Source organism: Pan paniscus, chromosome 10 (assembly GCF_029289425.2).
Source record: "Pan paniscus chromosome 10, NHGRI_mPanPan1-v2.0_pri, whole genome shotgun sequence".
NCBI classification, from domain to species: Eukaryota; Metazoa; Chordata; class Mammalia; order Primates; family Hominidae; genus Pan; species Pan paniscus.
This window is the reverse complement of record NC_073259.2, coordinates 89,696,756-89,723,873: the sequence shown is the minus strand read 5'-3', so window position 1 is coordinate 89,723,873 and position 27,118 is coordinate 89,696,756. Positions and strand designations below refer to the sequence as shown.

Genomic DNA, 27,118 nt, shown 5'->3' with positions numbered 1-27,118 from the left:
AAAGGGGAAAGTATTTCAATAAAGATGGAGTAGTCAGCTGTGTCGACTGAAGCTTAGCGATCAAGAAATATGATGACAGAACATGAAAAATTAAATTTGAACGATAGGATGTCATTGGCAACCTTGATAAGAGGAGTTGCAGTGATGTGGTGGGCACAACAGGGCATATCAACAGAAAGTATTGGGAGAGGGGAATTTTGAGAAATTTTTCTATAAAGGAGATGAGAGAAATGCTTAATTTCAATATTTTGAATACAATAAATTTTGTCAAGTTTTAACATATACATAATACTTCATTAAATATTTTAAAGACTTGAAATAATTTTAAATATAACCATTAGACAGAAATGGTCATTTTACTATTTCACATTGATTCCACTGATACTGATTTTTTTTATAGACTGCTTAATGAACTGTTATGTACTCTATATTGAAATATGATAACTTTTCCCAAAGAATCTGTAAACTAGTCCCAAATTACAAATATGCATGCATTAGTTTGCTAGGGCTCCTATAACAAAATACCACAGACTGAGTGACTTAAACAATATAAATGTATTTTCTCACAGTTCTGGGGCTAGAATTCCAAGATGAAGGTGTTTGCAGATTTTATTTCTTCTGAGGGCGCTCTCCATGGCTTAGAAATTGCTGCCTTCTTCTTGTGTTCTCATATGGCCTTTGCTCAGTGTGCACACATCCCTGCTATCTCTTCCGCTTCTTATAAGGACACCAGTCATATTGGATCATTCTTCTTAATCACCTCATTAAAGACCTTACATTCAAACACAGTTACATTCTTAGGTACTGACGGTTAAGATTTCAACATCTGAATTTTCAGGGAACATAATTTAACCCATAACAATGCATAAATCTGAAAATTTAAAATGCCCATAACTGACAATTATTATAATGTTTTAAGTATTTTCATATTACATTAAGTGACTTTTTGAACAAGTGAAAGCTTAAAACCTGATATTAACTTTAAATATAACTCTCAGGTTTGAAGATATCTTGGGTCTTGTGGCATATGTGATGCAAGAGTCAACTAACTCTTTAGAATTTTATTTGTTCATTCTTACTGTATTCGATAGCCAAATTATTTGATCATATTTTTCTTTAACATAATTGGCTGATCCTGCTCTTCAGGGATAAAAATAAGAATCCAGCAACAGCTCTGAGAAAGACCTGAAATCCTAATATCCTTTTTTTTTTTTTCACTTGCACACAAAGGAAGCAAGACTTACAGTATCTGAACTTGATGGCTTACACTGAGAGCCACATTATTAATCCCTATAGCTCCATCATTCAAAGTGTTTGTCAAGGGAAAAATATGCCAATTCTTGGAGCAGGAGGCCAGGGAGCAAAGGTGCAGGCGAACAACCACTAGTACAAATGCAGTGCAATGTAGACTCCTCAAGTCTGAGAATGCCCTAAGTCTCACTCTACTTAGAGCTCTGACACTGATCACCTCACTCTTCCTGGAGCTCAACCTTCCCAAGCTTTAAGACTTCTGATTCACTGGCCATCCTTGGTTTACTGGGTTTTCATGCCAGGACCAGAACTTTCCAGTGTTGAAAAACTGAATCTGCACAGCTGTGTTAAGGACTGGCTAATAACCCCACTTAGGTTTTTCACACCTTGGAGAGGAAAATGAAGCTTTCATTATCTGAAATGATGTTTAAGAAATGAAGTTTCTTATATAATTAATACATACTAGTTTATTTCATTCAGCATTGATGATAAAAATTCATATGATTGAGGATACCAGTGTGAAGCAGCATGCAGTCCCTGAGCAACCACATGGCGTAGGTGCTTGCTACACTTCTACAGATTCGAGTGATAAGGAGACGATGAATCCAAATGGTTTTATGTTTGTTACTTACACAGTCAGCATAAAGAAGGCTACCATTGTTTCAGCTCCTCAGGTCCCTAGAAAGGCCAGGATTCAGATGAGACAAGTGAGGTGCTTAGGGCACAAAATTTAATAAGTGCTCACTATCAAGATTATACAAGTGCAGGTCAGCAGTTGTATGACCCTAAGAACCAGCACCTACTTAAATTTTGCACTATAGGCACCTCACTTACCTGCTCTAATTCTGACCCTGGTCCCAATTTCCACTGGACAACACTGAACTGGATGGGTCAAATGACAGGCAACAAGAGAAGTGGGCTGTATTGTTAGGGAGGAGCCAATTCCATACTGCACCTAAGTAGTTTGATATCCTGAAGATGGACCTGGTGTAGGGAGGTGTGAGGTGTGGGAAGTCCCATGCCTCACTGGTGTGAGGGAGGCAAATAAGAAATAGCTATGTAAAAGCTCCTCATAAGACTGCCTCCTTTGTCATGTTCTGGGAGGGTCACGGGATATTCCACCAAGATTTACCAGCCTGTGGTTTAGCCTTACCTGCATCGCCAACATAGATATGTGCAGTGTCACCAGGGTACCAGGGTGAAACTGTTCACTAGGACTGATAATTAAAAAAATACAGGTTTGGAGTCCTATGTATATGTTTTATAACCCATTTCTTAATAGCTCTATGATACTGTGTGAGTTATGTAAACTATCTAACCTTTTACGTGAGAAAATAATTAACTAACATAAGTTTATTATGGCATTAATATCTACAAAGCACTTATAAAAGTACCTGGCACATAGCAACTGTTCACTGAGTAGTAGCTATTTTATTATCTATTAGATGCAAATGATGACCTCAATATGGTATGCAATATGGTTAAATAAATTCTGTAGCCTAGTTAAAAATAAAATGATGTTTTGAGTGTTTTAATTAAACAAATAATATTTTTACAATAGTAAGTCAAAAAACTTTCTAGGAAGTCAATGTTTATACTATTTGTTGTCCCCTTTTGTTGTTATCTATATAAAATATATTGAAATAAGAAAATAGACACATTTGCCAAAGATTTTACTTATACTTTGCAGATAAAATATTCAACAACCATCAAAAATATTGACTCACTTTTAGTTATCATTTGAAAGCTATGTAGTAATCATATGTCCAGAGTTCCTCAAGTATTTGTTTTATCTATTATTTTACAACATAAATGTATCCATGCGCACTTATGTTCATTATGCACACCTGAGAAAATTCCTTTTGCATGAACTGATAAGCCGTGTTTAACTTGGACCTCTCTCCAAGTAGGACACTCCTTTTCAACTTACACTCAAAATAGAACATGAACTCAAACATTTTTTTACAATTGAATGATTTACATTCAATTTACAACTTACCCATTTAGAGATAAGAATATACATCTGTATACTATTTAGAGCCATGAATTCGTAATTTATTTTGAATTCAATTTGTTAAAAACTACAAAATTTATTGCCCTTTTCATTCATCTTCTACATTCTTCTTTCTCATTTTTTCTCAAGACATGACAATCACAAAGAGCTTAAAATTTTAAAAATCTGAAACTTGGCACAACTTACTTAGATAAGAAATCTTAATGATCAAACTTTACAAAATATGAGAAAATGCATTGACTAAATTGCTAAAATACTTGTTATCCACATCAGTTTCTCTATTATCCCTCTGATAGCTTCATTAAAAATTATATCATTAATATAACTTATATGCCTTTCTACAAAGAAAGACATGTATTAACTCCAAATGCACTTGGTATCTTTTTTTCATTTTAAGTATAATTGGAAATAACATTTTACATGAACAGAAACTTGTTTCAGTATGGTCATAGCAGAAATATTATCAAACAGTGCAAGCTGTGTGTTTTATTTTCTGTAAATCTAATATTTTAGTCATTTTACTACCTAATGTTGTTCATTCCATGAGATTTGAAGACAATTTTATGTTTTATCTTTGGATTTGATAAGGATATTAATATTCCTTGTCAATTTATACATGTGTTTGATGCTTTGTTTTAATTATACAAAGACAAAATTTACTTAAGTGACAATAAGAATGCTAAAGAACATGTAAGGTCAGGTAATTTAGATGAGTTGATTTTTTTTATGTTGGGCGTGATGTTGGAATAAAGCATTTGCACAGGATGGAGAGGGTGGGCCTTTTACAAATAGACCCAAAAATGCTGATATAATTAGGATATTTTTACTTTTCAGAGCCAGAAATCTATTTTAAGCTGAATTGCAGGCAGAGAGAACATCTCATTTCAAACATTCCTCAAATGATACAATCAAGGACTTAAACTCTACCATTATGTTTTTCAGATTCTATATTGCCTTAATTCTCTGGCAGGTCCCTACAATATTTGAAGCAATTTTTATTAGCCTCTTTTGTAGCTAGAATGGGAGAGGGGAAGGAGTAGTTTCTCAAAAGGATTCTGGGTAGAGAAAAAAATATATATATATTTCCATTAGAAAGAAGACCATTTAATAATTTTCTTGGTAAGTACTCCTTGTCATTTGTGACCTTTAATAGACTATGCATGAATAAATTCATTACCCATTATGTTCCTTTTCACAGTTAGCATTTCAGATAGAAACAGTTATAATACCATCCTTCCCTGTCCCCTTCCTTGAATGTTTCCATCACATGCTCATCCCAGCCCCATATTGTATTATTAAGAGTCCTCCCTTTTTCAATATAAGGGGAAAATCATCTGATTAAGTCCTAAGTGAATTAGTAGCATAAGTCCTCTTAATTATATCAAAATATTGGCCTTTTTCCTCATCATAGGCATTTAAATTTCCATTACTTCAATTGGGACTTAATTATCCTTCTTCTTTGCTTTCTTAATGCAACTATATTTCCCCCCTCTTCATCCCTGTCTTTCCAACTAGATGCAAACAGATAAGAGGTGATCAGAGTCATAAGAAAGAACATTTTTAGCCAAGAAGTGTAACCATTCGATTTAACCCAAAACTCCTTTCCAGCAGCCTTTTAGCAGAGAGTTGTGTTTTTTTCATTTGGGAGGGATGAGGGATGGTTTACAACTTAAATCAGTTGCAAACACTAAAAACCTGGGTGATTTTACTTTAAAACCTAGAATTGCAACTTCTTTTGAATAAGTCATATAATCATTAGTAACCCTGGAACCAAAGCCTTAGAACTGATAGGGCTGAGTTGTAGTTGTCCCTATAAACAGGTCACAGCCTCTACAGCTTATCACACCATTTCCTATTTCTCCATTTATAAATTTAACAACTATAGTTATTACTCAAGCATGACCTTCTGTGGTTACCTATTAAAGATTAAAAATCGATCTCTTTATATTTTTATACTCTATGTGTAGAAATAGAGTAGACCATAGTTATAATTTTTAAAATTTGCAACAGCATGGATGATCCTGGAGAATATTAGGTAAAATCAGCCAGGCACAAAAAGATAAATGTCACCTGTTCTTACTCATATGTAAGAGCTATAAAAAAAATGATCTCATGGAGGTAGTGAATAGAATGGTGGTTACCACAGACTGGGAAGGCTAGTTGGGAGGTGGTGAAAAAAGAAGATTTGGTTAATATTTTTATCTACAGTTAGATAAAATGAATAAGATATAATGTTCAGTAGCACAATAGGGCGACTATTGTTAACAATAATTTACTGTATATTTCATGATAGCTAGAAGAGTATATTTGGAACGTTTCCAAAACAATGAAATGATAAATGTTTGAGGTGATGGACTTAAATTTGATTATTACACATCAAATACTTACATCAAAATATCATATGTCATAAATATGTACAACTATTATGTATTCATAAAAAATAAAAAATTAAATATTTTTAGGTTAAACATTTTCCATGGGTTTAATATTTTTCAAAATAGTACGTTAAACTGAAGTTTTCTTAAATTTTCTTTTTTCTGCTCTCACTTCAGCTCTTCAAAGATGAAACATCTGCATATTTAAAAAAATCTGTTTACATGTTTTTCTTTTTATAGACTGTCCAGAGTTGGAGAGAATATCTAGATCTTTAGATGCAGACTATTTGTATAGTACTACAGTGTCCAAGATTGCAAAAAAATAATAAAATAGCTGACGTGCCCTAACTTTGCAGCTAAATAAATTATTACACTGTGGGACTGGGGGATTCTTCATGCTGTTGAGTAGCACTTTACAATCAACACCTCTCCCCTTTTCAGGATATCGAATCTCTAACAGGAGGGCTGGCTGGTTCTAAGGGGGCTGATCCACCGGTAAGTTAGATTCTTCATTAAATTTAACTGTTGATGAATTGAATTGTGTACACACCAGATTATCAGTTGATTGCTTGTATATTATTTGTCATATGCAGGTAATTTTTATAAATACAGCTATTATAGAAACTAATAACAGAAGTATGAAATTGCTTTGAGGTGTGGGCTGGTGTTTTTATTAAAAAGTTTTAACAACTCATACAAATTTATCTCAATTTATTAGCTTTAAAAATAGGAATAAAATCTTTATTAGAATATCTCAGTAATTTGTATTCTACTAACTGGAGAGTTTGTTTTTCTAAATATGAGTATAGTATTTGGGTTGCAATATATTTTCTAGTTACTGAGAAAAATTATGTCCATGTGATAAATAGTATTGACTCTGGATATTGTTCTTTTCTACTTAATTCAGGAAGCTTCCAGGAAATTAAAGTTTATAAAGTGTTCTAAAGTTTCTATGAATTATAATTTAAAAGCAGCAACAAAAGCTTGATGTTCTATTATTGGAACATCTTAGTCCTTTCTGTGATGTCAGATTTCAGAAAACACTGATAGAGATGACATCCCTATGACTTCATGCTTGAGATCCAAAATAAATTCAAAGTATATCTAAAGTAATAAGACAGATTCAACTTATATCAACAAATAGTCAATGCATACATTTTTGTCATTACTTGCTTTTTGTTTAGCAAAATGAAATTTAATGAGGAACATACAGAACTCAATGTTATCACTTTTTAGCTGTTCTTCACATAGGCATGTAGGTGAAGTACTTTAACTCCATTAAAACACCAGTGAGTTGTTAAAGAGATAACTTTCTGTTCTAGCTCTTTCTCACTCAGATATGTCTCACGGTGTTATCTAATTTTCATCAAGTTGCTCCTAAAGTATGACTAAAAAACATATTATAGTCCTTTTCCTTCTTTTTATTTTTATAATAAGTATTTATGTGGAAAATGTATTGGCTGCAGACAGCTGCTTGTATTTATCCCCTAGACCTATTACATTACAATGTAAGGCAAGATGAAATGTAAGTCAACCCAGAAAGTATATTGGCAGGATTAATGGCCAGTCTTTTACCTAAGTATCGCAGGTGAGTGCTTATGTGATGTAATTTTACCCTTCTGCCTTGCACAGTGCTTGCCCATAGAATTCAACTTACATCAGAAAAGTAGATCTACTACCTTCAAAATACTTCCCTCAACTGTTCACTGATTCCTGGAAGAATTCTACAGTTAGATATTAGTTGGTTTCAAAGGATTTGTCTCTTGTTCAAAGCAAAATAAAATATCTGTCTTCTGCCAAGTACTGATAAAGATCTTATCCATTATTTACATGTTAAAATAAGTTAGTTTGTCATACCCTCTAAGAAAGCATGTTTCCAAACATGAAAGATTGAATGGGTATGTGGCCTAGTTGTTGAAAAAATCCTTTTGCAGGGAGAAAATAAAGGTCACAGAAAGGAAAAATGGTATCCTGAAGGCAAACGACATCAATGTCATTCCCAATAAATAAAAGTGAATAGGCGTGAGTTATACAACTTTATCTCTCTCTCTCTCTCTCTATATATATATATGTGTGTGTGTGTGTGTATGTGTGTGTATAGTATATCAATCTATATATGTATACTTAGATAGATAGATTTTTTTCTTTTAAAACAACTTATAATATTGTGAAGAGGATAGTTCTTTCTTGGCTGTGCTATACCATGATGGTTATTTTATACTTACGTTTTCTGAAGTTTCAATGATTGTGCTTGTTTTATAACATTTTGTAGAGTGGAAAACATTATGAACATTTCAGAGTGCATAAGGGCTTAGCTAATCTAGGGGTTCAGTAGTACACATTAATTTAGTGTCTCCCATTGTTAAGGAGCTATCTAGAACATACTGCCGGGAGCTATGTAACAGTCATTTTCTTTAGCCCTAAGTATCTAAGGTATCTAGGTATTTAGCCCAATAGTATCTAGGGTTACTTCCATTATTTAAGAATAAAGCAATGAATGAAGCAATTGTTTTTGCCTCCAAGTTAGAAAACTGAAAGTCAGATTAAATTATACATAATCTAAATCAATTTCAAGTTTTAAAAATTATTTTCTCCTTTTTAAAATTAAAAAAAATTTTTTTGAGACGGAGTCTTGTTCTGTCTGTCACCCAGATGGGAGTGCAGTAGCCTGATCTCACTGCAGCCTCTGCCTTTTGGGTTCAAAGGGTTCTCCTGCCTCAGCCTAGCGAGTAGCTGAGATCATAGGCATGCGCCAGCATGCCCAACTAATTTTTGTATTTCTAGTAGATACAGGGTTTCACCGTGTTGGTCAGGCTGGTCTTGAACTCCTGACTTCAAGTGATCTGCCTGCCTTGGCCTCCCAAAGTGTATTTTTTCCTTTCTCTAAAAAATGTCATTTTAATAGATCATCAAAATACTATTGTCTACTTCAAAAGCTATGCTTTTTCTAGAAACCATTCTATGATGATGTTTTCATTGGTAAGAAATTCAAAGTCTTATATTTTTTCATTTATTGAACAGAATACATCAAGTATTGAGTGAATGATCTCTCATAAGGATGCATAGCTGTCAAGTAATTTCTTTGCCAGTGTAATAGAAATCTCAGAGGTATCTTGAAGTGTTAATGGTATGTTTAAAATTGCAAATTTTGCTGTGGGTACACATAAATGTTATTTCTGAAGCATTAGAAAAAAGAGTGAAGTTTGTTATTTCAAATGGTAAGGCATATATAGAAGGTTGTGTCAAATTTGCAAATGTCATTATAAGCAAATTTGCATATCTAGTAAGAATAAATTTGAGAACTCTAGGAGAATTTTGTATTAATATTTTTAACAATAAGTGTTAAATAGATTTTATTGAAAATTCTCAGTTTTAATGTTAATAAAGAAAAAGAAAATCACTCATTCATGATTTTCAAGGGTGATTCAAAATTTTACAAATGGCCTGTTTCTGAAAAGGATTTTAATTCAGAAACTGTAAATTAATTGTAGCAGCAAACACAACTTGCAGATTTTTCCAAATCACATAATTATTTTAGAAAATAAATGCTTTTATCATTGGAGAAAAAAATAGTATCTGTTAAATATTAACTTAAAACTGTCTTTGAAAATTACATCGAAAGATATTCTATATTTGGCATATGTTTCCATTCATAAAAATTTGATCACAGATTAACCTCCAGCATAAGAGCATAGAATTTATATTTACATAGAAGTACAAAGGAAAAGAAACTAGATAATCAAAATTGAAAGTGCAAAATTCGTTATTAAATTAAATAGTGCTTTGTAAATATACCACTTTGTCATAGTGTTTTATGTTTTAAATATGAGCAATATTAAAATGTAAAAAACTTGGGAACTGTAAAGAATCAAAGTGCCCCACATTGTCAGCCAACCCCTGGCAAGGCCAGGGTAAAGTATATCCATGTCTGGTACCTATGGCCAAGAGGACTTTGAATACTGAAGTACTGGGGTACAATGCATGAACTCTGTTATATATCTGTAAAGCATGAACCTGCTATCTGGAGAGCTGTAGTTGTGCAGGTCAGTGTGTAACCAGCAGTGTGAAGGATCCCTTCCTGTGTTGAACCCATGAGCCAGTAGGAGAGGTGTAATTTTTAAGACAACCCCTGCCCTGGTGCCAGAATTGTCTGTAGACTGTGGACTAGGTGTAAGTCAACAGGTAGGATTTAGTGGATCAGCTTGGCCATACGAGTTAAGTTTAGTGATAACAGACTCAAGCAGAGTCTGTATATACACAATGAAAGGTGTTTCTCTTTGCAATTTGGTTTAGGAAAATATTTTGATTGTTATGTAGCTATTTACTTTCTTATTATTTCTGATGTTTTTAAGGGCTGATATTGACAAAAATCTAATAAAGAGACTACATGAGACATTCCAGAGCATTTTCGTTGTAACATACATTGGTCAAATGTGAAGATGTTTCATTGTATGTTACAAAATGTTATTATCAGGATTTAAATTAAATCTACTTCATTGCCTCATATAGTAATTATAGCAAGAATACCACTGAAGGTATTCAGTTTCTTCCTTGTTTTCTTTCTATTTATTTCTTTGGAATAATAAGATTTATACATTTTGCTCCCTATAGAACTTAATACTTTTAAATGTTCTAAGTTTGGTTTTTTTCCTAAATGCTAATGGTTCTCTTTATTTCTAGAGTGTGATGAATAAGTGATTACCCATCTAATTCATATCCTTGGGCTTGCTATGCACACTGTCCTGAACATTCTTAAGCTCTATTAGGTTTTTTTTCCCCACTGAGGAAACAGAATTGTACTTTCTGTTCTCATTTTAATTGTCTTCCTGATGGTCCTTAGCAATTTAGATAAACACACCACAGAATTTAAAACAATTTCAATTTTCTGAGTGTGCTGTTTAGACCAAATTATATATATTTTAAATTGTAAATGGTCTTAGAGTTTAAAAATCTACAAAACTGATTTTAATTTGATTATTCAAAAGTGACAATGTTCTACTCATTTACTTCAACAGATAAGATAATAAAATAATATTAATCTGAATCGTGTCCTAATTTAAATTATTTCAACCTTATATTGTTATATTTCAACCTTATATTGTTATATTATTTCCTTTCATTTTCCTATTTGTTTATTTCAAATTCAATATATATTTGAGTGTACACTATGTGCTAGGCTATACTATAGCATTTGGTTAGGTTTTGGAGACACTGATAATCAATACACAGTTACTCATTTCAGAATCTTACAATATACTTGAATGAACAGTTTGGCAAAAACCAATTATAATATCATGTAAGCACAAGATGAGATGAAAGCAAGTAAGAGTATCACATAATCCAATTGATGGGAATAGAAAGGGGCTGGAGAAACAAGCAAGGCAAATAGAAAATAATAATTTCTTTCTTGCCAATTGTAGAATGAATTGATGTTCGCCAAGTGATGGGGGGACCATGGTATATTCAGCAGAGGAAACAGCATCTGCATAAGTAAAAAATGAGAAAATAACATCATGTAGTAAAGTATAAAATAACCTGGGCATGGCAGATAAAGGTGAGATAGAAGGCTAGAAAGTTAAGCCTGGGCAAGAATATGATAAATTACATGGAAGGAATTTGTACTTTATACTAAAGACCAAAGGGAAGCATTGAAGTCTTTAAACAGAAGAGTCAATGAGATCTTCCCTTTAGAAACATTTTCTTGTTACCAGTTGGAGAGCGAATTAGAGAAAAGACTAAAGCAAAGAGACCTATGAAAAGACTTGCAGTCATTCTTCCAAAGGATAGTGATGAAAATGATCATGGTGACTTTTTTTTGTCTGTCTCCCTAGATTATAACAATAACTGAGGGCAATATCACAGGAGAAACTCAACATTATTTTTTTAAAAAATTAGATGGTTAATAAAAGCCTATAAGGTGACAACAAGAATGGAGAAGAATGGATTGACTCATGAGATACTGAGAACGTGGTGAACATACAAGAATAGGTGGTTGTTTGGAAGCAGACTGAGGCCTATTGAGAAGTCAAGGCTGATATTGGAACTTTCTGGTTTGGCAATTGAGTGGATGAAGGTACCATTCATCGTGACAAGAAACCAACGAGATAGAGCATTTTCAAGGGGGAAATGAGGGATTCAGTTTTAGACATGTTAAGTTGAGCTGAGTTGGGAATATATGAATGATTTGGAAATTTAAAGGTGAGGTCTCATTTAAAGCTATTTATTTGGACATGTAGAAGACTTAATTAAAGCTATTGGAGTTGATGACATCATCCTCCCAAAAAACATGTATATAGAGTTATAAGATAAGAGAGTTCAGAATAAAGCCTGAGAAAGAAAAGCACTTAAGTAAAGGTCAGAGGAAGAATGTGCCTCAAAAAAGACAAAACAGAGATGGGTCCAAGGATGGGATACCAGAAATGTGAGAATCATTAATGCCAAGTTAAAGAGAGGATGGCAAGAGGGTTATTAGCAGTTTCATGATGTTGAGAGTTCACAAACTATGTTCATTGTATTTAACAAGAAGAAATTATCTTGGTGAGAGTAATTGTAGTAGAGCAATTTAGGTAAAATCAAGTTTCCAGGGGCCTGAGAGATTAAATGGAAGACTAACAACTGTATTCAGTGACTGTAGAGAACTATTTTAAGAGCTTGGTTATGCAGGAAGTCAGAGGAAGCAATAGCCAATAGAGGAGATGGGGTTGAGGCACAATTATTTTAAGGAGATAAGATTTGAGTGTGTTTTGTCATTACCTGTGTGCTTGGTTTAAGCATTTCAGAACCAAAATATTTCCAGGTACTAGTAAATTCCAGATTGTGGTCATAGACGTGGGTGATGAAATAAAGAGGGACTGAGGCTAATTGGAATTGATGATATTAAGGAACCGGGAGGCCACAGTGTTGGATGAATCATTTTTGTGGGCCCTGCAATGTTTTCTATCTACATTCAGGCCCTTGATGGCCCAATCTATTTCACAGCATAAGTTCTACTTAAATAATAATAACTGAAAAATGTATATTTCCAGGTTAGATCACTCCCTTGAACTTCAGATTTGTGTATATGACTAAACATTTGACATGTTCACTTGTATATCTGATAGGAATTTAAAACATAACAAGTTAAAAATTGAACTTCTGATTCCCTCTATCACTCTTACAAACCTCCTGCTATTTTCCCCTCTCAGTTAAGGGCTACTTCATGCTACCCTTCTCAAAAGCCAAACACTTAAAGTCATAATTCGGCTCTGTCTTCACAATTTATTTAGAATCCTCCAAAACTACCACTGTGTTTAAAGCCACCATTCTTTTTCATCTGTCCAGTCTCTATGAACCAAGGACAGGTTTTATGAAATGTAAATTGCAATATGTTACATTTAGCCTTAAAGCGATGTTAGCTTCCCATCACAATAAAATTCCCAAAGCTCATGGAGTGGTTTCTGAGACTCTTCATTACTTCCTTCCTTTACGATGATTCTAGGAACTCACCTTCTACCTTTTTCTCCATAGCTCATCCACTTAGGCTGCACTAGCCATTGCTGTCCCTTTACCCAGACAAGTTTATTACTGGTAAGGGACAATACGCTTGCCATTTTTCCTTCTTTGTGCCATGCTGTCCCCTCAGATATCCTCATGGCTTACTGCCTCACTTTCTTTAGGTCTTTGTTTCATTGTCACTTTAACAGAGTTTTCCATGAACACCCAATATTATTTTTTCTGACCCTATAGGATGATTGTTTATATTTTTCTACTAGAATATAAACTTTACATAGTTACAAGCCTTGTCTCTTTCTTTCACTATTATAGAATAAAGATTTATAATACTTGGCATATGAGTTCCTCAATAACTATTGGTTGAATGAATGAATTAGAACAGATGTTAATGAGCACACGATTTACATGGACATATTTATGTGCTCACAATGATAACTCTAGCAGCATACTGCATGGAAAAAGGAGATTGAGGATATTATAATAATTCTGGAATAAAATTACAAAGGTGAACTTCAGACTATAGTAGTGGTAGTAAAAATGACAATAGCAAATGAAAAAACTTACAAAATCAGTATTAATAGAATTTTATGGTAGGGAAAGAAATGGGACCCAAGGAAACCTTTAAATGTTGACCACTGGAAGAAATAACAGTAGAGAAAATCAAAGGGACAAATTTAGAATGCCGTATGTCTTAGTTACGTTAACATCATTGGAATAGAAACCTTATGAGAGCAGAAATTTCTGTCTGGTTTAATGCTGGACCACCAACGCTGGCACATAGTATGCCTTCAATAAGTATTTAATAAACATAAATTAAACAAGAATGATGATGATAACAGGTCTCAGATTGTAATAGTGTGAACCAGTAATTGAAAACTTCAAAAAATGCAGGAGTTAAAAAATGTGAAATGAGGTTTCCATTGTTGAATCATAATTATCTTTAAAACCCCAAAACATAGTGCCATTGATGATAAGTATCCCCACATTCTTTGGAGAAGTGTTAGACATATTCACCACAGACTTGTAATAATGGCAGCATCAGTCCTGCCACTATGAATCACCACTATTATTCTCTCTTAGAGAAGACCAGATGACTCATTAGCAGAGAGCTGTCAGCTGGTAGGGAGTACTGCAGGGTTTTTACTCTGTGGAGAGAAGTGTGTGCTTCTCCTTAGCCAAATGAGGGTGGACCCAAAGCAATGACTCATAGAAAGAAGCAGTGGTATTTTCGTATTTTGATATTTTTTCAGCAATATATCATCAAGTACTTCCATGGGTTAGATGTAAGGTAAGGGAAGAAATAAATTAATGTGCATTCCTTGGAGTTTGCAGACATGTAAGACCACTGAATCAGATGTTTGTTTCTTCTCCAGTAAATTTGGGAGGTAGAAGTCTGCTTAAGCTAACCTAAATTATGCCAGTGAGAAAGAATAGCAGTAAGAGTGGTCTTTACAACAAGAATTTGGTGTGTCAAAGGTACATGAGCTTCCCATGGGCCAGACTGATGAAGTAGAAGATAATAGAACCCTTTATATGATGACTGCCTTCTAGAGCAATGGGATCCAGTATTAAGAATTAATAGGATGTCAGCTGTTCTGCCAAGAATATAAACTGAAATGTGAGGTGGTGGCAGGAGGCAAATGGTTAGTCAGAAAGCAAATAGCAATTGCCTACGTCAATGATCTGTGTAGCATGGGATGTCCCCATGGGAGGACCTCCAAAGAATCCTCTAATGAGTCCCAGTTTAGAAGTCCAGTATTTTGGCACCTGGAACATAGAAGTCACCAGTCTTATAAAACTTTACCTTTTTTCCTGTAACCCACTTTCGTATCCCTGCCCCAACCTAGAAGAAAGACCTATGAAGCAGACAGAATGCAGGTGAAAAAGTGGATCATCTTCCTCTTTTCTAGTAGTTCAAGTTGGGGTGATCAGAAAATTTCTGTGTTGAATAAGTAACTTAAATTTTGGTGGTGGGCTGTACTGGACATTCTGAACTTGAAAATGGTCTGGATATCCACAATGATATTTATTCCTGTAACTCTAAGTGACTGGAAAGTTATAAATCTGCTCAAGCTGAAGTCCAGACATGTAGAGGGAATATATGACAAAGCCTGTTTAATAACAAGATTGATGAAAGATGAAGGTATTATTTATTTGGGATATGTTACTTGATTTTAGTTGCTTGTTTGAATTGAAGTCATTTCATTAACTAACTTCATTTACATTGTTAAAAAGACCATGCCATTTTTAGTTATTAATGATGGGGAGGAGTAACAGGAGGAATAGTCAGATGGTGTGAGCACCGAAGTAGAGATGGTTCTACTTTAGAATGGAGGAGTAATGGGTTGGAAATTCTAATGGTTTTCAAGAAAGGTGCTAACACTACTTTCTGAAGTTAAGTGAGCTGAGGAATTTGGAAAAGCATCCTATTGGTGCAACCTATGACGCCATTTAAATCTATTTTCATTGAGGTAAAGTGATGATAGGCTCCTTCAACAAAGTGATAAAATAGGAAAGATTGTTTTATGTAAAATAGAGGTTTCAAAGGCACAGTGAAAAGTCTGAGGGGAAGATATAGTGGAAAGTAGGTAAAAGAGAAAAAGCACAGAACACTAGGATAAACATGCTGGAGAAGCTTGGTGATGTAGAACGGTTAACATTTTGTATATGCCCCAAAGATGATAAAGGGTAACTGCTAGGAAAGTTTCCAAAATAATTAGTGTCAAGTGTACACATAGAGTGAGTTCAGACTACAATTTATTAAAAGTTAATAAAATTATAGAAAGTATACAATATTGTGTGCAAACCATATTTTATATAAACCTTTGATTTCATCTTCTTGTAATCCTTGCAAAATAGCATAAGATGTAGTGGTGTAGAGTGTAGACTCTGGAAAGTCAGCCTCAATTTGATTTTTGGCTCCATCTCTTGATAGCTGTTTGTAACCTTGAGCAAATTTACTTTCTTCTTTGTGCCTCTATTTCTTTTTCTTTTTTTTATTTTTTATTATACTTTAAGTTTTAGGGTACATGTGCACAACGTGCAGGTTAGTTACATATGTATACATGTGCCATGCTGGTGTGCTGCACCCAGTAACTCGTCAATTAACATTAGGTATATCTCCAAATGCTATCCCTCCCCCTTCTCTCCACCCCACAACAGGCCCCGGTGTGTGATGTTCCCCTTCCTGTGTCCATGTGTTCTCATTATTCAATTCCCACCTATGAGTGAGAACATGTGGTGTTTGGTTTTTTGTCCTTGTGATAGTTTGCTGAGAATGATGGTTTCCAGCTTCATCCGTGTCCCTACAAAGGACATGAACTCATCATTTTTTATGGCTGCATAATATTCCATGGTGTATATGTGCCACATTTTCTTAATCCAGTCTATCATTGTTGGATATTTGGGTTGGTTTCAAGTCTTTGCTATTGTGAATAGTGCTGCAATAAACATGCATGTGCATGTGTCTTTATAGCAGCATGATTTATAATCCTTTGGGTATATACCCAGTAATGGGATGGCTGGGTCAAACAGTATTTCTAGTTCTAGATCCTTGAGGAATCGCCACACTGAATTCCACAATGGTTGAACTAGTTTACAGTCCCACCAACAGTGTAAAAGTGTTCCTATTTCTCCACATCCTCTCCAGCACCTGTTGTTTCCTGACTTTTTAATGATCACCATTCTAACTGGTGTGAGATGGTATCTCATTGTGGTTTTGATTTGCATTTCTCTGATGGCCAGTGATGATGAGCATTTTTTCATGTGTCTTTTGGCTGCATAAATGTCTTCTTTTGAGAAGTGTCTGTTCATATCCTTCGCCCACTTGTTGATGGGGTTGTTTTTTTCTTGTAAATTTGTTTGAGTTCTTTGTAGATTCTGGATATTAGCCCTTTGTCAGATGAGTAGATTGCAAAAATTTTCTCCCATTTTGTAGGTTGCCTTTTCACTCTGATGGTAGTTTCTTTTGCTGTGCAGAAGCTCTTCAGTTTAATTAGATCCCATTTGTCAATTTTGGCGTTTGTTGCCATTGCTTTTGATCTGCCTCTATTTCTTAAACCATGTGATTATGATGAAAACAGGATCTTTTACAAGGTGGTTCTATTTAATGAGCCAGCAATGTAGAGTGCTCCAAACCTGCCTGGCAAACGCAAGTCCTCTGTAAATGTTTACCACTGTAACTGCTATGATATAGAACTACTTAAGCATCTATATTTCAACACAATCAAACTACTTAGAGGGCACATGCAGATGTAGTTTTCCATAATCAAAAATTTAAATTATGTTAAATATAGAAGTGAGCAAAGAAATAGGAACTTTCAGACTAACACCTGAAAGACCTGAAAGTTAAGTTTATGATAACACTGAGTGTTATGTGTTACAAATGTGGGAAGCATTTTGGAAATATCTTCACATATTGTTTCATCATTCTGATGATTAATGTGATAGAAAACATTTTAGAAATAATTTTTTGCTGTATCTGTCAAATTATTTGAGAAACTCTGAGTAATGAAGCAACTCTGGGTTAGAAATAGAGTCTTCCTTTTGATGTACCATAAATTTTTTTCATTTTTATTTTTATTATACTAGAAGTTTTAGGGTACATGTGCACAACATGCAGGTTTGTTACATATGTATACATGTGCCATGTTGGTGTGCTGTACCCATTAACTCATCATTTACATTAGGTATATCTCCTAATGCTATCCCTCCCCCCTCCCCCCACCCCACAACAGGCCCCGGTGTGTGATGTTCCCCTTCCTGTGTCCATGTGTTCTCATTGTTCAATTCCCACCTATGAGTGAGAACATGTGGTGTTTGGTTTTTTGTCCTTGTGATAGTTTGCTGAGAATGATGGTTTCCAGCTTCATCCATGTCCCTACAAAGGACATGAACTCATCCTTTTTTATGGCTGCATAGTATTCCATGGTGTATATGTGCCACATTTTCTTAATCCAGTCTATCATTGTTGGACATTCAGGTTGGTTCCAAGTCTTTGCTATTGTGAATAGTGCTGCAATAAACATGCGTGTGCATGTGTCTTTATAGCAGCATGATTTATAATCCTTTGGGTATATACCCAGTAATGGGATGGCTGGGTCAAACAGTATTTCTAGTTCTAGATCCCTGAGGACTTGCCACACTGACTTTCACAATGGTTGAACTAGTTTACAGTCCCACCAACAGTGTAAAAGTGTTCCTATTTCTCCACATCCTCTCCAGCACCTGTTGTTTCCTGACTTTTTAATGATCGCCATTCTAACTGGTGTGAGATGGTATCTCATTGTGGTTTTGATTTGCATTTCTCTGATGGCCAGTGATGATGAGCATTTTTTCATGTGTCTTTTGGCTGCATAAATGTCTTCTTTTGAGAAGTGTCTGTTCATATCCTTTGCCCACTTTTTGATGGGGTTGTTTGTTTTTTTCTTGTAAATTTGTTTGAGTTCATTGTAGATTCTGGATATTAGCCCTTTGTCAGATGAGTAGATTGCAAAAATTTTCTCCCATTCTGTAGGTTGCCTGTTCACTCTGATGGTAGTTTCTTTTGCTGTGCAGAAGCTCTTTAGTTTAATTAGATCCCATTCGCCAATTTTGGCTTTTGTTGCCATTGCTTTTGGTGTTTTAGACATGAAGTCCTTGCCCATGCCTGTGTCCTGAATGGTATTGCCTAGGTTTTCTTCTAGGGTTTTTATGGTTTTAGGTCTAACATTTAAGTCTTTAATCCATCTTGAATTGATTTTTGTATAAGGTGTAAGGAAGGGATCCAGTTTCAGCTTTCTAAATATGGTTAGTCAGCTTTCCCAGCACCATTTATTAAATAGGGAATCCTTTCCCCATTTCTTGTTTTTGTCAGGTTTGTCAAACATCAGATGGTTGTAGATGTGTGGCATTATTTCTGAGGGCTCTGTTCTGTTCCATTGGTCTATATCTCTGTTTTGGTACCAGTACCATGCTGTTTTGGTTACTGTAGCCTTGTAGTATAGTTTGAAGTCAGGTAGCGTGATGCCTCCAGCTTTGTTCTTTTGGCTTAGGATTGACTTGGCAATGTGGGCTCTTTTTTGGTTCCATATGAACTTTAAAGAAGTGTTTTCCAATACTGTGGAGAAAGTCATTGGTAGCTTGATGGGAATGGCATTGAATCTATAAATTCCCTTGGGCAGTATGGCCATTTTCATGATATTGATTCTTCCTATCCATGAGCATGGAATGTTCTTCCATTTGTTTGTATCCTCTTTTATTTCATTGAGCAGTGGTTTGTAGTTCTCCTTGAAGAGGTCTTTCCATCCCTTGTAAGTTGGATTCCTAGGTATTTTATTATGTTTGAAGCAGTTGTGTATGGGAGTTCACTCATGATTTGGCTCTCTGTTTGTCTGTTATTGGTGTATAAGAATGTTTGTGATTTTTGCAGATTGATTTTGTATACTGAGACTTTGCTGAAGTTGCTTATCAGCTTAAGGAGATTTTGGGCTGAGACGATGGGGTTTTCTAGATATACAATCATGTCATCTGCAAACAAGGACAGTTTGACTTCCTCTTTTCCTAATTGAATACCCTTTATTTCCTCCTCCTGCCTAATTGCCCTGGCCAGAACTTCCCACACTGTGTTGAATAGGAGTGGTGAGAGAGGGAATCCCTGTCTTGTGCCAGTTTTCAAAGGGAATGCTTCCATTTTTTGCCCATTCAGTATGATATTGGCTGTGGGTTTGTCATAAATAGCTCTTATTATTTTGAGATATGTCCCATCAATACCTAATTTATTGAGAGTTTTTAGCATGAAGGGCTGTTGAATTTTGTCAAAGGCCTTTTCTGCATCTATTGAGATAATCATGTGGTTTTTGTTGTTGGTTCTGTTTATATGCTGGATTACATTTATTGATTTGCATATGTTGAACCAGCCTTGCATCCCAGGGATGAAGCCCGCTTGATCATGGTGGATAAGCTTTTTGATATGTTGCTGGATTCAGTTGGCTAGTATTTTACTGAGGATTTTTGCATTGATATTCATCAGGGATATTGGTTTAAAATTCTCTTTTTTTTGTTGTGTCTCTGCCAGGCTTTGGTATCAGGATGATGCTGGCCTCATAAAATGAGTTAGGGAGGATTCCTTCTTTTTCAATTGATTGGAATAGTTTCAGATGGAATGGTACCAGCTCCTCCTTGTACCTCAGGTATAATTCGGCTGTTAATCCATCTGGTCCTGGACTTTTTTTGGTTGGTAAGCTATTAATTATAGCCTCAATTTCAGAGCCTGTTATTGGTCTATTCAGAGAGTCAACTTCTTCCTGGTTTAGTCTTGGGAGGGTGTATGTGTCGAGGAATTTATCCATTTCTTCTAGATTTTCTAGTTTGTTTGCATAGAGGTGTTTATAGTATTCTCTGATGGTAGTTTGTATTTCCATGGGATTGGTGGTGATATCCCCTTTATCATTGTTTATTGCGTCTATTTGATTCTTCTCTCTTTTCTTCTTTATTAGTCTTGCTAGTGGTCTATCGACTTTGTTGATCTCTTCAAAAAACCAGCTCCTGGATTCATTGATTTTTTTGAAGGGTTTTTTATGTCTCTATCTCCTTCAGTTCTGCTCTGATCTTAGTTATTTCTTGCCTTCTGCTAGCTTTTGAATGTGTTTGCTCTTGCTTCTCTAGTTCTTTTAATTGTGATGTTAGGGTGTCAATTTTCGATCTTTCCTGCTTTCTCTTGTGGGCATTTAGGGCCATAAATTTCCCTCTACACATTGCTTTAAATGTGTCCCAGAGATTCCGGTATGTTGTGTCTTTGTTCTTGTTGGTTTCAAAGAACATCTTTATTTGTGCCTCCATTTCTTTATGTACACAGTAGTCATTCAGGAGCAGGTTGTTCAGTTTCCATGTAGTTGAGCGGTTTTGAATGAGTTTCTTAATCCTGAATTCTAGTTTGATTGCACTGTGGTCTGAGAGACAGTTCGTTATAATTTCTGTTCTTTTAGATTTGCTGAGGAGTGCTTTACTTCCAACTATGTGGTCAATTTTGGAATAAGTGCGGTGTGGTGCTGAGAAGAATGTATATTCTGTTTGTTTGGGGTGGAGAGTTCTGTAGATGTCTATTAGGTCTGCTTGGTGCAGAGCTGAGTTCAATTCCTGGATATCCTTGTTAACTTTCTGTCTAATTGATCTGTCTAATGTTGACAGTGGGGTTTTAAAGTCTCCCATAATTATTGTGTGGGAGTCTAAGTCTCTTTGTAGGTCTCTAAGGACTTGCTTTATGAATCTGGGTGCTCCTGTATTGGGCGCATATATATTTAGGATAGTTAGCTCTTCTTGTTGAATTGATCCCTTTACCATTATGTAATGGCCTTCTTTGTCTCTTTTGATCTTTGTTGGTTTAAAGTCTGTTTTACCAGAGACTAGGATTGCAAACCCTGCCTTTTTCTGTTTTCCATTTGCTTGGTAGATCTTCCTCCATCCCTTTATTTTGAGCCTATGTGTGTCTCTGCACGTGAGATGGGTTTCCTGAATACAGTACACAGATGGGTCTTGACTCTTTATCCAATTTGCCAGTCTGTGTCTTTTAATTGGAGCATTTAGCTCATTTACATTTAAGCTTAATATTGTTATGTGTGAATTTGATCCTGTCATTATGATGTTAGCTGGTTATTTTGCTTGTTAGTTGATGCAGTTTCTTCCTAGCCTCGATGGTCTTTAAAATTTGGCATGTTTTTGCAGTGGCTGGTAGCGGTTGTTCCTTTCCATGTTTAGTGCTTCCTTCAGGAGCTCTTTTAATGCAGGCCTGGTGGTGACAAAATCTCTCTGCATTTGCTTGTCTGTAAAGTATTTTATTTCTCCTTCACCTATGAAGCTTAGTTTCGCTGGATATGAAATTCTGGGTTGAAAATTCTTTTCTTTAAGAATGTTGAATATTGGCCCCCACTCTTATCTGGCTTATAGAGTTTCTGCCGAGAGATCCACTGTTAGTCTGATGGGATTCCCTTTGTGGGTAACCCGACCTTTCTCTCTGGCTGCACTTAACATTTTTTCTTTCATTTCAACTTTGGTAAATCTGATAATTATGTTTCTTGGAGTTGCTCTTCTCAAGGAGTATCTTTGTGGCGTTCTCTGTATTTCCTGAATTTGAATGTTGGCCTGCCTTGCTAGATTGGGGAAGTTCTCCTGGATAATATCCTGCAGAGTGTTTTCCAACTTGGTTCCATTCTCCCCATCACTTTCAGGTACACCAGTGGGACGTAGATTTGGTCTTTTCACATAGTCCCATATTTCTTGGAGGCTTTGCTATTTTCTTTTTATTCTTTTTTCTCTGAACTTCTCTTCTCACTTCATTTCATTGATTTCATCTTCCATTGCTGATACCCTTTCTTCCAGTTGATCGAATCAGCTACTGAAGCTTGTGCATTTGTCCCGTAGTTCTCGTGCCATGGTTTTCAGGTCCATCAGGTCCTTTAAGGATTTCTCTGCATTGGTTATTCTAGTTAGCCATTCGTCTAATCTTTTTTCAAGGTTTTTAACTTTTTTGCCATGGGTTCGAACTTCCTCGTTTACCTCGGGAAGTTTGATCATCTGAAGCCTTCTTCTCTCAACTCGTCAAAGTCATTCTCCATCCAGCTTTGTTCCGTTGCTGGTGAGGAGCTGCATTCCTTTGGAGGAGGAAAGCTCTGATTTTTAGAATTTTCAGTTTTTCTGCTCTGCTTTTTTCCCCATCTTTGTGGTTTTATATACCTTTGGTCTTTGATGATGGTGATGTACAGACGGGGTTTTGGTGTGGATGTCCTTTCTGTTTGTTAGTTTTCCTTCTAACAGTCAGGACCCTCAGCTGCAGGTCTGTTGGAATTTGCCAGAGTTCCCTCCAACCCTGTTTGCCTGGAGCAGTGGAGGCTGCAGAATAGCGAATATTGGTGAACAGCAAATATTGCTGCCTGATCATTCCTCTGGAAGTTTTGTCTCAGAGGGGTACCCGGCCGTGTGAGGTGTCAGTCTGCCCCTACTGGGGGGTGCCTCCCAGTTAGGCTACTCAGGGGTCAGGGACTCACTTGAGGAGGCAGTCTGTCCATTCTCAGATCTCAGGCTGCATGCTGGGAGAACCAGTACTGTCTTCCAAGCTGTCAGACAGGGACATTGAAGTCTGCAGAGGTTTCTGATGCCTTTTGTTTGGCTATTCCCTGCCCCCAGAGGTGGAGTCTACAGAGGCAGGCAGGGCCTCCTTGAGCTGTGGTGGGCTCCACCCAGTTCTAGCTTCCCCACCGCTTTGTTTACCTGTTCAAGCCTCAGCAATGGCAGGTGCCCCTCTCCCAGCCTCATTGCCACTTTGCAGTTTGATCTCAGACTGCTGTGCTAGCAATGAGTGAGGCTCCATGGGCGTAGAACCCTCTGAGCCAGGTGAAGGATATAATCTCCGGGTGTGCCGTTTGCTAAGAAAGTGCAGTATTAGGGTGGGAGTGACCTGATTTTCCAGGTGTTGTCTGTCACCCCTTTCCTTGGCTAGGAAAGGGAATTCCCTGACCCCTTGCACTTCCCGGGTGAGGTGATGCCTCGCTCTGCTTCGGCTCACACTTGGTGCACTGCACCACTGTCCTGCACCCACTGTCTGACAATCCCCAGTGAGATGAACCCAGTACCTCATTTGGAAATGCAGAAATCATCCGTCTTCTGCATTGCTCATGCTGGGAGCTGTAGACTGGAGCTGTTCCTATTCAGCCATCTTGGAACCGCCCTCCGATGTACTGTTAATTTATAACTAATCTAAAGGAAAAAGGTATTTAAAGAAAGGCTTGTGAAGGAAAATCAGTGTTAATGAAATAGGGCAAAATATGCAAAATAAATATTAATGTATATTCAATTTCCTGGTTAAATTATTTAAAGTGCAATATAAATTATTTTACTTCAAGTGTTTTTGCTCCCCAGAATTCCATAGTTTTGTCAAAAATGGAAATATCATTTTAACCATAGAAATTGCAAATATTTGTATTTTGTTCTTTTTTTCTCCCTTCCTTTTCTATTTATGTTTATTAGACGTACATTTGTTTCTTTGTATGTAAGATGGAAGGCATTTATATACAACCCTTAAACATATATAAAACATATGTAACATATTTTTATATATCATATATGTATATGTATGCACATATAATATACACACACATATATGCGTATATTCTTCTACAGCAAATAGAACAGGTTTCTTGATCTCTTAAATTCTTAACTAAACAAGAGACTGGTTTCTAATTAGACTGTTCTCATCTAACACAATAAAGTTAAACTATTTTTACTTTTTATCAAAGATAGATGTTTTTCTGGAAAAAACAGATGGATGAATACAGCTTTATACATATAATTACTCATTAAAATGTGAAAAATATGAAGTAAAGATAAAGGCTTATAGAGAAAGCGTATTAGTAATGTCTGTTGTACACTTAGTACTATTCTTAGCACTTTATAAAAAATAAAAAATATTGACCCTTTACTTTAAATTTTTGCACTCTAATTGGTTAGCAATCATTTTTTTTTCTTTTCTTTTCTTTTTCTTATTTTTTTGAGGTGGAGTTTTGCTCTTGTTGCCCAGGCTGGAGTGCAATGGCACGATCTGGGCTCACCACAACCTCCACTTCCTGGGTTCAAGTGATTCTCCTGCCTCAGCCTCCCAAGTAGCCGGGACTACAGGCATATGACACCATGCCCAGCTAATTTTGTATTTTTAGTAGAGATGGGATTTCTCCTTGTTGGTCAGGCTGGTCTCGAACTCCTGACCTCAGGTTACCCACACGCCTCGGCCTCCCACTCCCTGGGATTACAGGTGTGAGCCACCACACCCAGCCAGCAATCATTTCTTTTTAACACATGATTAACAAGTGTAAAAATTAGTACATAAATAAATGATTAATTTTGCATTATATGGAAATAATCATGGTAATTTGGGTTTGGGGGGGTTATTTTTATTTTTTTGGAAGACTTGTTTTGAGAGGTAAATGGTGAACCAGGTCTTAAATAACTAATTTGCATTAAATTAAGATCTTCATTATGAATGGGAATAAATCAAGGATCTTTCTTTTCTTGGTCCAAAGGTATTTCAATTCTACAGACTTTAGCAACTACAAAAGCTAGCTACTGCAACTGTTTAAGGTACATCAGTTTGCATTTAATTGCCAAATTTATTTAGAAAATAAAATTGAAATTGATTCTTAGAAATCTTTTTCAAAATTATTTACTTTTTTCTAGGGAACCCTAAACATCCTCCCTGTGACTGTGTAGCCTAATAGCCTGTTCAATCTCAGTTATATTAGGGTTGAGACTTTCTTAGTCATTCCAGAAAGAATGAAGATGGCTCTCTAAGAAGGTGAGTCTGAAGGCCAATCTCCAGGATAGCCCAAGGCAACGGTACGTGTACAGGTCCACGGTAGCTTCTGTTGCTTCTCCATGGACCCCAGTAAGTTGGTACTGCATTCTATCTCTTTTGGCAAGATAAGAAATGAGCTAGTTTTCCAAGGATCCATCCCTGTTCTGTCATTAGTATTCATTAAACTTTGGCTTTGTAGGAAATTGCAAACCTCTTTGGCTTGGGATTCTTCTCTTTCCCCTCTCTGGGTCTCCAGAAGATTGGCGGCAGCATTAACCTTCCCAGGGGAGCTGTGTCTCTGTGTTAAGGAGCACTCATCTGGAAGGAAAATAACTTGTTCTAGCTTTTCTTCTGTAACTAGACAGTCTTTTCAAGTGCTTACAGTCAGGGAAACATTAATCAGCAAAACGTGAAATTTATGCATTTTTTTCACTTAACATTAATTAGAACCACTACAGGCACTTTAAAAACGGATCTGATTGTATATTCATAATAAATTAAAGTTGAGATTCTGCAGAATTATTACTTACAATTAAAATCTATGTTGATTCAAGAATACCACATAATAGGAATCTGCCCTAAAGATTTTATGATAGGCTATTAAATTATTTTTCAAAGAGATATTTTAATCTATTAAAGTACATTTAGAAGATTTATAAGTATTATAGGAAGAGAAGAAGAGTTAAAATTATATATATTTAATATTTAATATTTTACCAAAAGAGTTCACCAAGGTTCTCTGAAAGTAACTAAATCATTTATATAATAAATTCTCTAGATATTCTTATATTTTACTCATAGAAATAATTTATGTTTTGATTGAAGCATGGTGAGAACTTTTATAGAAAATCCTATTTTAAAAAATTTTTCTTTATCGCAGATTACAATGGCTAATCTACATGAATGACTATTTTTCTTCTATTGACAACTCCTCCTGCAAAATTATTTTTATTTATTTTCTTGAGTTATAGATTTAGGGGGTACAAATGCAGCTTTGTTACATGGACATATTGTGCATGGCGAAATCTGGAGAAATCTTCCTCATACACCTATTCAGAAATACTAGATTTCACCTAATTTAAATCACCATTCTCTAACAGGTCAAGAATTTAAATAAAAACTGATTACAACCAACATCATCATTCTAACTTTTAAACAAAAGCATGTAAGAAATTGCATTAAATATAAGTAGAAAAATGGTCAATTCAAGATAAAATTCAAGAATGTTTTTGAAACCATGTATTTACAAAAAAATTCTAAAATATGACTCTACAGACAGCTGGATCCTACAGACAATAATAGATAAGAGAGAACAAATATGATAATTAAATAAAGGTTGAAACTAAAATGTTAGAAAAGGTATACCATAAAATACTAACTAAAAAGCCTACATAACTACATTAATGTCAATAACCATGGTCTTTCAAAAAATAATAAATATAAAAAGAGAGCTTTCAATATTGAAGTTGGTGTACCAGGTAGGTAGAAAAATTTTTAATGTTTATACATCTAATAACATACATTTAAAATATACATACAAAAATTAACAGAATCAAAAGGAGAATAGAAAAGCCTCAATCATGGTAGAACATTTTATTTTACTTCTCCACAGCTCTGATTGGACTAGAATATAAAGTCTGTAAAGATAATAATCTGAGCAATGTGATA

The 27,118-nt window shown here is 35.4% G+C and overlaps 1 protein-coding gene across 23 annotated transcripts in view; it reads left to right on the top strand.

The window, feature by feature from the left end:
- The window catches only part of PPFIA2 (PTPRF interacting protein alpha 2), a 502,911-nt gene that overhangs the window by 76,631 nt on the left and 399,162 nt on the right, over nucleotides 1-27,118 (top strand). For 17 of the 23 annotated variants that reach the window (XM_055095939.2, XM_055095950.2, XM_055095948.2 and 14 more), the window contains one exon: nucleotides 6,082-6,135. The exons of the other annotated variants lie outside the window; for them this stretch is intronic. In XM_055095939.2, coding sequence (XP_054951914.1) covers nucleotides 6,082-6,135 — 54 coding nt within the window. The remainder of the gene's footprint in view (nucleotides 1-6,081; nucleotides 6,136-27,118) is intronic. 23 annotated transcript variants of the gene reach the window in all.